At 45.2% G+C, this 17,935-nt stretch overlaps 1 protein-coding gene across 1 annotated transcript in view; it reads right to left on the bottom strand.

Annotated features, from left to right (window-relative positions):
- LRRC40 (leucine rich repeat containing 40) overlaps positions 1-17,935 on the bottom strand; it is a 1,512,829-nt gene that overhangs the window by 971,103 nt on the left and 523,791 nt on the right. The window contains exon 4 of the mRNA XM_069641925.1: positions 9,585-9,714. Coding sequence (XP_069498026.1) covers positions 9,585-9,714 — 130 coding nt within the window. The remainder of the gene's footprint in view (positions 1-9,584; positions 9,715-17,935) is intronic.

Here is a 17,935-nt window from a genome sequence, read left to right as displayed (position 1 = left end):
CTGTCTTGAACGAAAAGAAATTGGACGCAAAATGATTATGGTACATGGCCTTACCTTGACGAACAAACAGTTAGATGCAGGGATCAGAGTAGTTTCTTGTCGTAGAACAGGGAGCAGTTCACAGGTTGCAAACTGACGAGTTTCCTCGAAGTGGTCACGGAAGTTCACAGAGACGAAGAGCAGATAACCAGCACCTTCACGGGTTGACTAGCAAAGCGCAAAGAAGTTCTCATTAGAAATATGAAGTGGGTTATAAAGAATTCGAAACAGGGGTGTGTTTGTGAATGAATGACGTGTATATGTCGTGGCATTATGCGGTTTGCAGGGGGCCGTCCAGCGTGAGGGGGGATGCTTGGCAGGAGACACGGGGTCTGGAGGTAGACATGGGAACAACAACCCATGCTCTATAGACCACTTTGAAGTGTACATGGTCTTTGGCACCTCTTCGCCTTTATCGCTCCCTGACAGCTCCACTTGCCAGCACAAGTACCCCGGTGCGAACTGCCTTTGATAGGGCGGGGGTGGATTGGGGCGGTGGTCGTGCAGACAAGACACAGGAAGACTCGTGAATGGAGACACACTTATGCGGTTTGCAGGGGGCCGTCCAGCGTGAGGGGGGATGCTTGGCAGGAGACACGGGGTCTGGAGGTAGACATGGGAACAACAACCCATGCTCTATAGACCACTTTGAAGTGTACATGGTCTTTGGCACCTCTTGGCCTTTATCGCTCCCTGACAGCTCCACTTGCCAGCACAAGTACCCCGGTGCGAACTGCCTTTGATAGGGCGGGGGTGGATTGGGGCGGTGGTCGTGCAGACAAGACACAGGAAGACTCGTGAATGGAGACACACTTATGCGGTTTGCAGGGGGCCGTCCAGCGTGAGGGGGGATGCTTGGCAGGAGACACGGGGTCTGGAGGTAGACATGGGAACAACAACCCATGCTCTATAGACCACTTTGAAGTGTACATGGTCTTTGGCACCTCTTGGCCTTTATCGCTCCCTGACAGCTCCACTTGCCAGCACAAGTACCCCGGTGCGAACTGCCTTTGATAGGGCGGGGGGGGGGGGTGGATTGGGGCGGTGGTCGTGCAAACAAGACTCGTTTGCCGCAGGGCCTCACCAAGGAGAGGCCATCTAACTGCATGTAAGAGGCAGGCTGCAGGATCTAGTACATGGAAGGCAGGGGGATGAGTTTATAAATACCTCACCCTCCCAGGAGAATATATGGGTGCAGTTGACCCTGGAGACCCTGGATGCCTAGGCAGTTAGTCAGCAGCAGGCTGGCCTGTGTTGGCAAGGCGGCACGGGCCAGAGGGGGTCATCTCTGTACCCGGTGCCCAAAAGGATGATTTATTATGATCAACCATATGGATTATTTACCTATAACCATGTTTTGTATCAATAAAATCCAACTGCCTTCCTTTTATTGCCAACGCTTGAACAAAGTGGTGTGGTAAGTATTTTTGGGGGAGGAGGCAAGGCCGGGAGGCTTGATGCCAACCCGCAAAATAACATATGTATGTCTGCTGCATATGGGTTCAACGGTTATGTGGATTGAAGGTGGGCGGCCAGCGTGAGGGAGGATGCTGGCCGGAGACATGTGGTGTGACAAGACAAGGCACAGGAAGACTATTCAATGGAGACACACTAGATTCATTTAAAAAATCAAAACAACCATTGTTAAAATATATGTTGGGTTTTATTTTAGATCTTAATTTCAATTGAACATAAATAATAAACATTACACATTGTAAAGTTCCGGTTGCAGCACATCCAGGGAAAATCCGCGGTATTGTCCACTGTCGCTGGGGAAATGTTGTCTAATGGCAAGTACCGCACAGGCAGGTATTACTCTCCGAACGCGGTGTCCGAGCCTCCCGTGAAGCCACCAAGTGAAGCAACGATAGGCCACCAGCCTGTACCACCTGTGAAAATGAAAGATGCAAACTGTATTAAAATGACAAAACTTTCTTATCACTGTCGATTCAGGTAAAAAATGTCATTCTGCTTTGAAAAAAATTCTATCTAGAAAATGCACAATATGGAACCAATTTACATGCATTCGAATGATATGTAGATGTAATTTTATATGTGGGAGACGACCATGACATAGTAGTGGCATCACTGACATCACAACCAGAGTATACTTACTCGTTACTCGGATTACGCGGACGAACAGTGCCGCGAAGTTCGTGCATAAGCACCATCATCATCCTCAACACGGTCCGTGAGAGGCAGGCTTCCCTGAACTCTGGCAGCTCGGTGATGCATTGTGGACTTGGCTCGCCTTCCGAAATGTAGGCCAAGCACCCGGAATTTTCACGGCAGCAGCAGTTCTCCTCCTCAGTTGGCATTAGCTCGCACCGATTGCACGTGCACCAGGTGGAGACGCCGTCCATGCGACATGGTCCAGGCTCTTCATCCGTTGACTGGTCCTCCCAACTGCCGTCCGAATCCCCATCATTTTCGCGTGCTTGCCTTTCCAGTAGTCCTTCCTCGGTGTACTCGGGCTCGTACATATACGGCATTATTGTAGCCATTGTGTGGTAAAGAAAATAATTTACAGAGATGGTACAGGTGTTCACAAGGCCTGGAAAAATGTGGCCTCTATATAATAGTGCACATTCATGAATGCACATAATCTAGGAAGAACAATCCTCTTGACTATGGAAACCTGACCCATAAGAGTGGTAATCCTGCCAAGAACTTAATGGATTTGCTGATACCGTCCACAACCTTAACCGTGTTATAAGTACGTGTATCCCTAGGTGCGTGTATTTAAAGGAGATCGTTTCCCAGCTCAACCCTAGGTCTGGCAAGTCTGCAGCCTCCCTGGCCTCCCTGCCCCACCCAGAGTACAGCCAAGGGAAAGAGGCATGATTTCTGTTTACTGAAGGATATCCCAGACAACTTCACAAACTCATCCAATACCTCCAAAATAATAGTTATGTGCCGGCTCACACAAGTATAATAGGTCATCATCAGCATATAGTGATATGAGATGTCTGGATCCTCCAACGCCTATGCAAGCTTCCAGGTATTCCTGCTGTAAGTACACTGCTAGCGGTTCCAGGGCCAATATATACAACATTGGGGAGAGTTGCCATCCCTGGCGGGTTCCACTCTGTATATCCCATACTCCTGATATCTGCTTGCCCAACTTTGGCCCGGCCACCGGGCGGGGGTACAATTGTTCAACCCAGCAAATAAAGTTGTCCCCAAACCCCCCCCAGCCCCCCCCCCCCAAGCGCTGCGTACATCCACTGCCAATATACCAAGTCGAAAGCCTTGACTGCATCAAGGGATGCAACGATATAATGCACAGATTGTGAGTTAGTGTGATCTATTACATTTGCAATCTGCGGAGATTCATTGCAGTTTTGTGGCCAGGTACAAACCCTGTCTGGTATATGTGTATTAAGGAGGAAATCGCACCTTGCAGATGACCTGCTAGAATGGTGGTATTTTCACGGCATAATTCAGCATGGCCAGGGGGTGGTAGGACACACAAACCTCCATCTGTTTCCCAGGTTTGGGAACAGGAATCACCAATGTTTCCCTCATGCTTGCTGGAAGTAGGCCTTGCTAAAAAGGGCTCCTCATAGACATTCAATGATGTTGGTGCGAGTGTGGAGATGTGTTTTATAAAGTTGGGCCGGGAGCCCATCACTTCCTGGGGTCTTGCCAGTGGAAAGGGAAACTATCGCTTCCCTCTGTTCTATCAGGGTAATAGGCTGATCTAAGGCAGACACCTGGTCCTCTGTAAGCTTTGGTAGCTGAATTTGCGTAAACGCAGCATCTAGCTCCTTCGAGTATCTGTGTGTCGTATCTGTACAGGAGGGCGTAATACATAGCAAAATTATCGTGGATTACTGTCTGGGACCTCCATGGAGCGCCGCATTCGTTGTGCAACAGCGTGCCCAGACCTTTAGGACGTTCACGTTTGTCATGACTCGCTCCTGGAAGCTATGGGGTAGAATGAGGAGGTACTAGGCGTCCCATCATGTTCCGTAGGGAACGTGTGGCAACGCTCTAGCCTTTTCGGTTCTCACTGCAGCACTATAATTAGGCACTAGGTGTTCAGACCGGTGCGTTGCAACTCCTCTTTGCAGTCACGCTTGGTGAGACAGCGCTCCTGTTTCATGTGTGCTTTCTTTCAAAGTTTTCCCTTTCCGCCGTGTATTTTTCCAGCTGCTTTCTCTCACCCCTTCTTAGCAGCTTGCCTTTTTTTTGCGTGCCCTGCTCACCTTCTTTCTGTTTGGAACCTTTGCTTTATTGGTCCGGCACACCTCCACAGTGACCAGGGTATAATACCTAGTGGTAAATCAACTGAATCTGAGAACATTTCACAGCCACACACCTCCACAGCAGTAATTTACCTGGGCGGATTATTTATTTTTATGGCTGCCGCAGCGTTGTGAGGTGACGCCTTTGTTTTGGGACCTCGGACTCCTCGACTTGCCATTCCTTTGGTGCTGCTCCGTTTGCAGAAGGACTTCTCAGGGCAGCCCATTTATCATGGCAGTCAAGAGATTGTTTGAAGTAAGACACTCGCAGCTGCCTGTCTTGCAGTCACGTTACAAGTTAATTTCTTTTGTTTACATTTAACCATGTGCTGCTGCCCTGTCTTCTGTACTATTCATACACTCCTTGCTCCATCTGAACAACCCACATCTCTTGGCTGTTGTGGATTCCCTCCTCTACTGATGCATGCTGGAACCTGTAGTCAAAATAAGGATTACACTACTACCTGCATCACCCTCAAGCCTACAGCAGAATCAAAACCCTGCCCCCCAGGTGAGGAGTGGGCTAGTGACCAGGGTATAATACCTAGTGGTAAATCAACTGAATCTGAGAACATTTCACAGCCGGCACACCTCCACAGCAGTAATTTACCTGGGCGGATTATTTATTTTTATGGCTGCCGCAGCGTTGTGAGGTGACGCCTTTGTTTTGGGACCTCGGACTCCTCGACTTGCCATTCCTTTGGTGCTGCTCCGTTTGCAGAAGGACTTCTCAGGGCAGCCCATTTATCATGGCAGTCAAGAGATTGTTTGAAGTAAGACACTCGCAGCTGCCTGTCTTGCAGTCACGTTACAAGTTAATTTCTTTTGTTTACATTTAACCATGTGCTGCTGCCCTGTCTTCTGTACTATTCATACACTCCTTGCTCCATCTGAACAACCCACATCTCTTGGCTGTTGTGGATTCCCTCCTCTACTGATGCATGCTGGAACCTGTAGTCAAAATAAGGATTACACTACTACCTGCATCACCCTCAAGCCTACAGCAGAATCAAAACCCTGCCAACTTCACATCATTCCAGGTTTTTTTTAAGGCAAAGCTTTTTTCCCTGGTTGGGGTGGGCTCTCCGGAGTCCCCGCTGCGGGGCAGATAGCCTCCCTGGCAAAGTGGCCTCCGGGGGAGCCCGTCCCTATCTCTTCAAGAAAAAAGGAAGAACCATAAAGAAGACTACAAGTGCCTGGAGACAAAGGAGAGAGGAGACCAGCTCTGAAGACTCAGAATTCAACACAGAGACCTCAGGTGAGGAGTGGGCTAGTGACCAGGGTATAATACCTAGTGGTAAATCAACTGAATCTGAGAACATTTCACAGCCATGCCAGTAATCTGCCAGCTTTGTCCCCCTTAGTGTGTAGCTTTGCCATTTGTGTATCATAATTTAATTACGACAGCCTCGCCCAGGCCTGTGCACATTGCTAAAGCAGGTCTGCAAGGTCCTTTTCCAACGGCCGTGATCCTAACTCCTGGGCCTGCAGCATACTTATCCTTGTGATGCTGGAAATGCATTGGAGGGACATGGCCTCCAAGTCCTTGTCCTGTACTCCCTTATGTGTGTTCGGTGTTGTTTTCTGCACAGGTGTCCACATGGGACTCCTGGCAGTGCAGTTCTTCCCCTTTGTGGTTGTGGTGAACAGAGACCCTTGGGATACCCTTATGGCACCCATGGGTGGGGATACAACCCTGTACCCCTAGTGTATATTTTTGGGCATCTGTGTGTGGCCCAAAGAGCAGGGTATGGGCTGGTGGCAGCTCCATGCTGAATTTGACGAGTGCTCCTAGTATCCTAGTATCAGTGAATTCCTGATAGAAGGCAAGATGGCCCCTGCGGCCTCTTGGTTTCTATTGCCCGTTACATTGTTTTCCCAAAGTCCTGGGAAGCCCTGACTACGTCCCTTCCACCAACTGGCTGTTGGGTGGAAGAACCATATATGGTATTGTGGTGAAGTCCAGGTCAGAGAGGCTGGAGCCTTCCCAGTGACTGTATGTTATGGGTACACCCTTGGGGTGGGACGTGAGTGTGTCTGTGTGTGTGTGTGTCACAAAGAATGAGACAGCCCTGCCTGAAACTGACATGATTGCAGTATGGTGTGCTGAAAGGCTGGGTGCTTGCCCCAATCCACATTCCCTGTTATGGGTGTCTAGGTGGAAGTGAATGGCCTGAATGCACCATGAGTCTGATTTGCTGCCTGCATGAATGCCCTTCTGACTGAGCTTGGCTCAGCAGTGTGAATGACGGACCAAACTGTATATCTGGGGATCTCTCATTTATCACGATTGCTCAAAAGCTGAAGTTGAAACTTGAAGCTGCTTATCCTTGAGGCCCAGCTGAAAGTAGAAGGTTTGATGTGGTTTTCTTTCAACCAAATCGAAAGCTGTGGAGTCTGTCGAGGACTGATCCAAGAGATGACCTGGCTAGGAGACCTCTCCCCGAGCTAAGAGGGAACATTGTGCAGAAGCTGATCCTCACCGAGGCACCCTGGAAGCCAGCCCTGAAAGACTGTCGACCGGAGACAGGGTCCGCCGAGGAGTCTCGAAGTGAAGCACCCAGACATTGAGGCAGTTGAGTCGTGTTGTCCAGAAGCAGGGACAGCTTAACGCTGTGCTACTTGACGACCGTAGGTGCAAACTCCACCTTTTGCCCAAGAACATTTAAACGAAGGGCTCCCTTGCCATCACAGTCGGCCGCTTTGTCCCGTTGGAGAAAGTCTATGTCGTCTACGACTGAGGAGAATCCACTGGTGGGTTTCCCACCACCAGAAGTCCACAAAGACGCCGACAAGTGAAGATCCGAAAGCCAGATGTGGTCGAGTCACGATCACCAATGCCGACACTCGACACCAGCTGGCGGACCTACGTGCTTCATCAAGTCATCTTTGCGGAACCAAACTCTTCATCTAGGACTCTCAATGCCAGGGTTCACATTCTTCGAGGACTCTCGACGCCTTGTGGCTCCTGCTTTAAAGGGAGTCCACCCTTGAGGGATCCGTCGACGAACCATCAAGGAAACTCTGCTAAACTCAGGTACATTTGGGTAGTGGAACATTTTACAAGCAAACAAGACTATTTAAACGTATGGACTGGGCTTGTCAATTCCCTTTCTTACAGGTTGCACAGGTGGGGGAGGGGGGGTCCTCACCCAGAACTGCCTTTAGGTAGAGGGGGTCAGTATTCTGCCATTGTTTAACCCAACTTGTCTGCCTTCTCATGTCCTATGCTGATACACATTACTGTTTGATTTGTATAGGTATTGTATATATTTGCTATATCAAATTTGCCAAAGTACAAAGTGTGATAGATATATATATATATATATATATATATATATAGAACCTTATTTTTATATAAACAACTGTGTTAGCACATAAAACGTGCGGACATTCCTTCGTGGAGGTTTAGGGACTACACTGTACTTAAGAACCATCACCCCCTGAGAGCTTAAGCCTTGGTTGCTCGTCCATACTACCATATACAGAATCTAGGCTTGGGTGCTCTGTGCTTCTACTCTGCCATATAGAGGGCAGGAGTACAGAAACCCACTCCAGTCTTTACAATCCTGCCTTCCAAAACTCCTAAATCTGCCCTCAGCCTCTGGCGAATGCCCCCCGCACTAGCAATGATTTCTCCCCGAACCACTATTTTCATTTTTCCCAGACTGAGCCCCAGCTGTCCACATTTCCAATGTTGGTCTGCAGGAATTGCTCCAAGGTTACCCGCAGCGTGTCCCGAAAAGGGCCATCCTACAGAGCACCGGCAGGCATACGCCATGTCGGGATAGGGGGGCTGGGCCTTCTGCTTTCCCAGGTTATCACCAGTGGGAAGTGATCAGACTTTGTACGTCCCATATATTCTGCGCTTGTAAATTCTGTTATGTGCTCAATCCCCACAAACAGGTAGTCTATCCAGGTGTGCAATTTATGTGGGGATGAGTAAAAAGAATAGCTCTGAGTGCCCGGGTGCAGTTCTCTCCAAATATCTGCCAGAGTCACGCCAAGAGCTAAAGTAGCAGAGGAATGCTACCCGCACTTTGGGGAAGAGTGGGCGGGGGTCTGTTCCGTAATGTGTCACAAATGCAATTAAAATCACTGCCCCACAAGAGGAAGATGTTGTGTCTCAGTGGAATCATGCTGCCCAGTGCGAGTATATGGGCTGGGATCATGTGATTAGGGAAATAGGAGTTGACAATACATGCTTCCCTATGGCCAAGATAGCCGCATAAGATCACATACCTCCCCTCTTCTGGGGGGTGAGGGGTATACCCCAATGTACCCTTGTACAAGCAATTAGAAATTAATTTGTGTTAAACTCTAAGGGTTTACACTATGAAAAGGAGGCTTATGATTTTTGCTAGGGTCTTTTATGCTGTATTATATTCTTCCATCATCTGGGGAGCCCAGAAAGGGATCATGATTCATACAGAGTGTAAGACTCTTGGAACATTTCTCTTGAATGCAGATATTTTATAAAAACACTGGACGTCATGTCTCTGGATTCTCTTGAAGGTTTAGGCAAGTTATTTTCCAAATAATAAAACTGTGGGACAGAGAATGTGATTACCTTGCTTTGGAAAACAAACATTCACTTGATTCATAGATTTAGCATGTAACCAATCGTAATTATATTGCAAACAAATTCCCAGTAAGGAGGTGGCTAGACGCATCATGCACCTTAGGTTAAATCTATTGACTACTATGGATAGATTGGGTGGAAGAGAAAAAATTCCCAGACAACGAGGATTATGTAGGATCTGTAAAAGAGGGCTGTATTGAGACTTTGAGTCATTTGTATGTCTAGTGTGAGAAACTGGGCCCTTTGAGAGTGAAGAGTTTTGATCGTTTCGTTAAAGATTTTAGATGAACTACTGGATAAATCCTTTGGCAATTACTTTATTGCCGACAAATATCTATAATCATTGCTATTTATAATTTCAGAAAGTCACTAGAAGCGCAATACTTCTAATTATGTAATTCAATGTGTGTTCTCACTGATTTTCCTACATATAGTTTTTAATATTGTGATGACTGAGGATTTTATGGAAATTGATTTTCTCTTTGAAGTAGGATGTGGGAAATTATGTGATTTAATGACTGTATAATGTTTTATTGGGAGGGTAAAATCAGTTTGACATCTATATGAAAGCCTCTTAAATGAGAACGAGCACAGTCAACCTGTTCAATGGGATGGTTCCCATCAAATGAGTCAGAATAGGGTAGGGCATCAAAGGCAAAAGTAAGAAATAATTTTAAAGGTTAACAATGATTAAAACCACAAACAATACTTACAAGTTCATCCAAACCAAGAAGCTCTCCAATCCCCTCGGGTATTTGCTCTAACTGATTGTGCTGGAGAAGCAGACTTTTCAACAGCTTCAGCTTACACATCTCATCTGGTATCACTTTCAGCATGTTGTTACTGTGTAAAAAAGGAATAACATTAAATTGTTAAACCTGAAATCCATAGGTTCTTAATACTGAATCAAGTGAAGAGCCTTACAATGCTCCTTCTTAAATTCACCTAAATCCAGATAAATGGAATGACAAATGGGAACAGATCATTTCCTCCCTTGCCGAATTAAAATGAGATCATGGTGTACATTCCCATTTGCAGGTTTAGCCCCCTCCTATATTTTTGAGCATTTTTATAGCATATACTACCAATATGGTCTTTGAACTAGTTTCAGAGGGTGAAAAAGAAAAGGGGTTGTTACAGTAGTAAGAACTACATTCTACAGGCCTTGTCAAAGATCAGGTAGCCAAACATATGTGGTTTGAGAGTTCAAAAGCCAGGTAGCCAAATCGGAGATGCAGGACCCTACAATCAAAGACTTGTAATGCAGTGTTTGAAGACAGATTGAGGATGAGAAATTGAGGGCTAAGGTTGAAGAATGAGTCTTCCATTTCAATAGAAAAAATGTGTGCAATTGAAAGATTTGCACCCAACGGAGGAAAGCAAGGACAGACATTATATTTTCTAACCCAGTCACATGAAGCCCACAACAGATATAGGGATGACGACCCTTACATTGATGGGGGAATAATCATAGATGCTCACACACCAGCCTGCACAAAACAGATAAGCTTATGCATGGGACAAGGACTGCACACCTCGCTAACACTAGCAGCTAGGAGACACCTTGCCCTCCACATGTCAAATCGGGAATTGCACAGACAAGCATACATCATATCCACAAATCACAGACAGGCAGGCCCATGAAAATGACAGCAGTGCCCTCTGTCAATTGTGGGTGAAAACAAACTCAGTTTTACCTCAGAACAATTCAATCATGGCAAATACATTGTTTTATATATTTATCTTATTACTATTTCAGCTATCATCAAATGCATCTAACATTGGAGCAAATTTGAAATTTATCGGATGAAGGCGGACTACATCATTGTGAATATGTTGCAAATTGGAGGGATACGATGTAGGAACTCTAAAGTAGATGTTGTTGCCTTAGTAGAGTTTCAAGATGATGCCAATGGATGTGTTGACTTTGCCAGGCAGACATTGGTATGGTACCATTTTCTTTAGGGAGCAGAAGCAAAACAGTATGAGCTGATGAGATTGATAATGTGGGGGAACAAGTTGTCATCAAAATAGCGCCCAAAGGATTCCAAGATGGCTGCCGACATGCGAGGGCGTGCTACCCTGTCCTCTGTCTGGGCCTACTGCGGCTGGCCTAAGGGCTATCCGAGAAATGAAAGAAACAGCTCCCTGCAAACACTAAGGAGTGGAACAGGATGACAAATTGAGGGCTAAGGTTGAAGAATGAGTCTTCCATTTCAATAGAAAAAATGTGTGCAATTCAAAGATTTGCACCCAACGGAGGAAAGCAAGGACAGACATATTTTCTAACCCAGTCACATGAAGCCCACAACAGATATAGGGATGACGACCCTTACATTGATGGGGGAATAATCATAGATGCTCACACACCAGCCTGCAAACACTAAGGAGTGGAACAGCATATACACAGAACGGAAGAGCGGCCTTCCCCCATGTGAATAAGCAGTTTTGTCTTTGTATTTATTGTGTAATAAAGCACTTTAATCCAAAGCGATGAACATTATAACAAGATATAGAGATTTATAACAGTAGAAGCAATTTACAAAACATGAATCAAGCCAATAAAACAGTAAGTAGAGCAATTCACCTGTGAGGGTAAGTGAGGGAAGGAGGGAGTGAGGAGAGGAAAGGAGGAGGGGAAGAAAGGGTATTAGGGTGAAGATGTAAGGAGTGGAGGTAAGGGTAAGGGAGAAGGAGTGGGTAGGGAGAGGAGAATAGGGGAAGAAGTGAGGGAAGGGAAAGAATAATGAGAGGGGAGTAGAGGGTATCAGGGTGGGGAGTGGAGGAGGTGAGATTTCAAGGAAGCACGGAAGGAGGAAAAGGTGGGGATAGAGAGGTAGGGATTTCCAGTGCAGGGGGGCTAAGAGCTGAAAAGAGCGGAAACGGGAGGAGGCGCATGGGGAAGGTGGAGGGACGCGCCTCCCGGAGCCACGGGTGGAGCTGATGAGGCTGCTGGTGTGAGACCACGTGAACAAGCAGCTGGACATCAGCCAATGAGAGGAGTACTAGGCCACGCGGGCTGTGAGCAGGAACAGAAGGACGAGCCATCCAGAGCCATGGGCAGAATTTAAGGGGCCGCTGGCGGAAGGATTAGAACAGCAGGAGCTCGCTGCGCCCTTTAGATCTGGGCGCCTATCAAGAACAAATCAACCGCTGCTGCTCTCCGGACCCTGTGTGCAGTGGCCCGACCACCTGCAACAGCATCGGCAAGCGGAGGAGGTAGGGGGTGGGGGATCTGGTCTTGACACTCGTAGGCAACCCCTTGGCATGGGGCCAGTGGGGCCCACCTACCGTTTCCTCCCACCCCCTCACACAGCTATTAACTTAAGGCACAGAACCGCTAAGAAGTGGGGGGAGGGGCGGTTGAGCGCACTTGGGCTTTTCCCTCTACGGCTAAAGCGCACACCAAAGATGATGGTAAGCAAGTCCTGGGTACTCCCGACAACAGGGACACAATAGTAAGGATCCAGGGGTGCAAGACTGGAATAGGTGGCAGGGGAGGAAGTCAGCAACTAAGACAATCACGCAAACTTTGCTCCCAAAGTTACACAAAGGCATACTGACAGAGCTCAACTGCCACAACGCCATAACGGATATAAGAGGGATAAGCCACAAACACGAAGGAATCAATCATAAGCTATTATTGGAAACCCTGTGGCTAAAGTAAGATAAGGTCTTGGGGAATGTCAAAAGGCACCCGGAGCGATTTGGATATTGTGCCTCGCTCGGACTCCATAACACTCTGCTGACCCACGCGTTGAGGTCCCCCCACCCCTTCCCTCTCCAACAACCCCACAGATGCCAGGTACCAGGGAGAAGACAGCCCCAGTCAAACCTGGAGGGACAGCTGGAAAGGTGTTGGAGACAACAATTGAAAAAGTCTTGACCGCAGGTTCGAGGAAACAACCGAAAGTAAGACATTTCACAGTTAATCCGTACTTAATACCTGAGAACACTCACAAAGAGGACAGATCTGAATAGCAGCCTTTCTCATCATTAACACAAATCACAGACATTTCTCAAAAAAGAAGTAACCTGAATGTTTAGTATCACTGAATTCTCATGCAACATTCTGTGCCAAATAAATTCTCTAATTACCTCTTAGGTTGATCGAACAAATTGTGCAAAATAGCTTATTCTGTGACACATGAGAGCGGGCCATACCAGTAGGATATGTTGAAGAGTTTCTATTACCCCTTCCTTTTTACAAAATCTACACCATATACAGTCCCCAGAGTTACAATTTCTAATGCATTTGATTTGATTAGTTTGAATAACATTAAATCTAAAACGCATATAGTAATTCCGCATTTTCTTACTGGGTTATTTCTTAAGGTAGCCTTCCATAGCCGGGAGCCATTTCCATGTGGAGCATGCATATTTATATAGTTTGGTTTCCAGAATTTTGTTCTTAGTTGCTTGCCAATCAAAACCCAGGTGGCTAACTTTAATTTTATTGGTTTTGTTGCAAAGTGATGTTACAAACATACCTATCTTAGCTAAACATTGCATCGTCTCCTCATGTAGTGTATGAATAAAAGGATTAGCCGGATCCCTTGCGGCACATGCGTACAAGGTATCCTCAGCCGCATATTACATTTCCGCCATAAGCACATTCTTTTCCACATAACATAAGTGGCAAGAGACGAAAGGCCAAATTTGTATTTAATCAATTCCAAAGGGAGGCATTTTGGTAAAAAGAATAATACAGACCTCCAAATATTCCCTTCTATGTAATTCAAATATGCATATAACTCATTGGAAAACAGTTCCAGACCATAGGTAAGGCGAGTTATAATTTTTTTAATGTAGAACTCCCTCAGAGGGGCCGCAGCAAATTTCCCAAATTTGGTCACAATGGCACGCATTTGCCTAATCAAAATCTCTGCTTTTAATTTGAGCTGGCTTTTATTTAAAGTGGAAGATACCACTCCTGAAAAATGAAAGCCTAAATACTTAAATGTGGGCTTGGCTTTAATCATTTTATTCCCACATGACCATACAAAGGCATTTTCCTTCTTGTTTGGTCTACCAAAGCGAACAATTACTGTCTTGGACGGATTGATTTTAAGCCGTAAACCAAATATGAACATCTCAAAGGCCTTAAGCAGTCGTTGAAGGCCAATCTTAGTATTATCCATCAAAAGGAAATCATCGGCGAAGGCCATCCAAGACAGACACATTATTCAGTTTGGGACAAACCAGACCCCTGTTAAGTGCTTTATTAGCACCGCTCACATAGAGATTGAATATAGTGGGAGCTAGCATGCATCCCTGTCAAAGGCCATTGGGAATAATAAGTTCTTTAGAAAGAAGACCTTCTGAGTCTAATCGTACTTTCAGTCTAGTATCTGAACAGAGGGCATAATAATTTCAAGTAGGTGTGTGGGAATGTCAAGATCTTTTAACAACTGCCATAAAATGTTCCTGTCAACAAGATTGATGGCTGAGCTCAGATCCATTAAAGCCACAAAATGGGTCTTTTACCACTTTTCATTGATTTGGCCGTTAAAGATTTTAGTATTAAACCACCACATACAGTACCAATGTTCTTTTTAAAGCCGATCTGTTTAGGGTCAAGGATGTTCTTTTCTATAATCCATTTGTTTAAATCCAGTAAGACCAGGGAGGCAAATAATTTAGATTCAGGATCCGCAATTGCGATCGGTCGGTAACTGGAGGGAGACAGCCGAGAGCTTTTTTTAAACACAGGAATTACAATGGAAGCTATCCAAGATCTGGGGATATATTTGCATAAAAGAACATTTTCAAACAGCAGATCCAGGATGTTAGCCCAGTTGACTGGGTCGAGTTTCAACAATTTATTAGAGAGATTATTTGGGCCCGGGGCGCCCGAGTTTTTAGATTTTATAAGAAGGCCCACTATATCTTCCTTGGTGAACAACAGGGTCCAGTTCGGTCTCCAAATTGTCTTAATAAGTTCTGTGCTATTGTTAACAGTATACAGTTTCATAAAGTGACCCAACCATACATCTTCGTCAATGGCATTCATATTGGCAAACTTTTGTGGTCTTTCAACTTCATTAATTAAATTACAAAAATTAATACAATTGGTACCCTTCAGAGCTCTTAGCATAGCTTCACCATCCACCTGGGAATGATTTCCTCTATGATGAATTAACCAATTTGTATAACTTTGTTTAATTTTCTTTTTCATTAGCATAATATCTAATAGTGGGAGGTCAGACTTGTGTAGATGCCTTAATTGTTTCCTATACTCACGTTTACGTTCATGGACTTCGATGTCAGTACAATGGTTCTGTTGACTATGAGATTTTAAGTTTGTACCCGATTGTTTTTCTATGTTTGTGGTAGTGGGACATGGTATCGAAGTCTTTCACCATAGTAGAGGTTAACTTTTTTTGCTATGAGTACATTTGATTCTATTATCCTTTACATTAAAGAACAGACCTTGATTGTACACATGTACAGTTGATCTTAGAAAGTTGGCAGTAATTTCAAAAAGCAAGAAACAGTGATCACTACAACTAGTTTCTTTGATCTTAAACTTACGCGTACATTTGGACAGACCAGAGGATAGGAAAATATAATTAATAATGGACATAAAGCCTCTAGCTTTCCATGTGTAATGATCATTGCACAAAACATCAATGCCCCACAATTTGGCAAAGTGAGTCCACATTCTACCCCACAGTTTGGCGTTACCACCTGTTCTTGCCTGATCGCACAGATTGGCTAAGATAATGTCGCCAGACAAACAATCACAATAGCAATCTGCATTATGATCACCAGCAATTACAAGCTGACCACCCAAGTTGTTTTAAAGCCAAAGTTCAATGGTAGATCCCAGATTAGTTAATTCATTAGCAAGTTGCAAGTCAGTCAATTCATTAGGGTTCCAATACACATTTACCACAAGAATGGCTACACAATCATTGTTTGCCCCCACCAGAAAGGAAGCCACAAGAAAATGATGCGAAAAGCACCATTCCCCCCGTTTTTGTCAAGTCATTGGTATTTTTAGCCGCAATAATAAGACCCCCTTTAGGGCGACCCTTGTTGACACCATGTGCACAATTAGATATAACCATAAAACCTTCCCAACACAGTTCAACTCTTGACCAGGTTTCCTGAAGTAGGATAAAGTCAAACTGAACCAAATAGGACATCAAATCTTCATTGAGTAAAAGATTAAAGCAACCTCTCGAATTTCAACTCACTAAATTGAGAGTGCAATCAGAGCTAGAGTGGTTTGCCCAGCTGTTTGAGCGTGTCAATCGACTCGCGCAAAGACAGGGCCAGCCACCTCCAGTCCTGTTTGTTCAGTTCTGATTCAATTTTGAGGTTAGCCACATCAGTATTAAACGCTGGGTAGCCCTTGTCGTATTTCGCTTGCCTGGGCGGAGGATTTTGAACCGGCGGCATATTAACCTTATGTTCATATATGTAAAACCCTCGAGATTGCAGCTGTTCGGCCTCTTTCAAGAGTAAAGATCTCACCAGAGGAGAGGGAATGACCAGACGAACATAATCCTACCTGAATTTGTGTAAGAAATCGACCAGAAAGATATCATTAGATGAAATAAGGCTAAGTTCAGGGATGGCCGCAAACAGAGATAGGATATATGATCTGTTCAACGCTATGCTGCCATTATCATTAAATAACGTTTTAAGAATTAATCCTGGCAGTTCAGGCCTACCGGGCTGTCTTAGGTCAGTATCTTGGTGGATAGAAGTTGGGATTCTATAATCACAACCTTCACCCATCTCATTCCAATGTACTTGATCCCCAGCACACCCGATCCCACTGGAATCGTTCCCTTTGTTATCTGACGGAAATTCTGTTGTTTTAGCTGGTGGATCTAGCCGATTGAGCTCGGGTTGCAATAGCAAGTTGTTTTTAAGCACCTTCAGGATGAGGTGCCGCATTTCCTCTTCCTTTTGATCACAAACAGGCCCTTTCATCCCTTTACCAACTACATTAGTAGCCAATAGTGGCACACAAATATTGCTGATCATAGTAGCAGGGTTTGATTCATTCACCTTAGTTGGCTGCATAAGACCTTTTGATACTTTCCATTCAGAATTACCCATGCCAGTGTTGACAGTGATACCACTATTCTTCACAGGTTTGACCAGAAGTCCGGAAGTTCTCGCCAGATAGTCTGGTTTCTTCACTGTCATAACATTATTTACAAAAAGGGACCCACCTGATCCATCCACCCCCAAGCCTGATTGGGGTTGGATGGCTCAATATATAGTTTTCTAGAGAGGGCGAAGTTTTAAAAATTTCAAACAGATTCCCTTTTCTTTTTCATAGCGTCACATAGACCAAGTTCCCCCTCGGAGAAAATACCCTGTGGGACAAGGGCATTCACTTCCTGTAGGTCAGGAGGATCATACTGAGTGGTCATATTTTTCTTAGAGTTTGCTACTTTGTCATCAGGGACAAAAATGACATCCATATCATCAAGCAGTGCGTGTTTTAATTCAGGAGCCCTCAAATTTATGGGATGATTTTTTGAGGGCATCAATACTGTTTGTTTTCCTAATTTTAGCCAATTTCTTACCCTGTCTGATATTTTTACTTCAAAATCATCATTAGGGTTAAGGATCTCATTCTCGACAGTAGCCACATTACCTTTCTCATCATCTATCTTTTTCTTTTCCCCACTGGCTTCCTCCTGTGTCGAAGGTAACGCAATTATTTCTACAGTGGGTACGGGGTTTACCTCCACACTGTGTTTCAACATCATTACCATCCCTCAACTCCTTCAAAAGAATCGATGACTCATCCCTTAGTACCACAGCAATAGACTCACTCAGTGTCAGAGGTAGTTTCCCAAATTCAGAGTCTAGGGTCGTAATTGCTGCTGTCTGTTTTCTCAATTCTGACAGCATCAAACGGTTGAAGATGCCCAGCATTGCCGTAAAATCGGTACTCGCTGCTGACTGGCATGGGGTCAGACACTTCCCTCACATTAAGAGCTGCTAAGTTGTCTTCCCCTAGTGAAGGGATGGATGGAAAATCAGCAAAGTTTTCATAGTCAAAGCTACTCCGTTTGCATGATTTATGCATGGC

This window comes from Ambystoma mexicanum, chromosome 1q, assembly GCF_040938575.1.
Source record: "Ambystoma mexicanum isolate Mex_15411 chromosome 1q, UKY_AmexF1_1, whole genome shotgun sequence".
Taxonomy (NCBI): Eukaryota; Metazoa; Chordata; class Amphibia; order Caudata; family Ambystomatidae; genus Ambystoma; species Ambystoma mexicanum.
The sequence above is the reverse complement of the archived record's forward strand: the minus strand, read 5'-3'. Positions and strand labels throughout refer to the sequence as shown.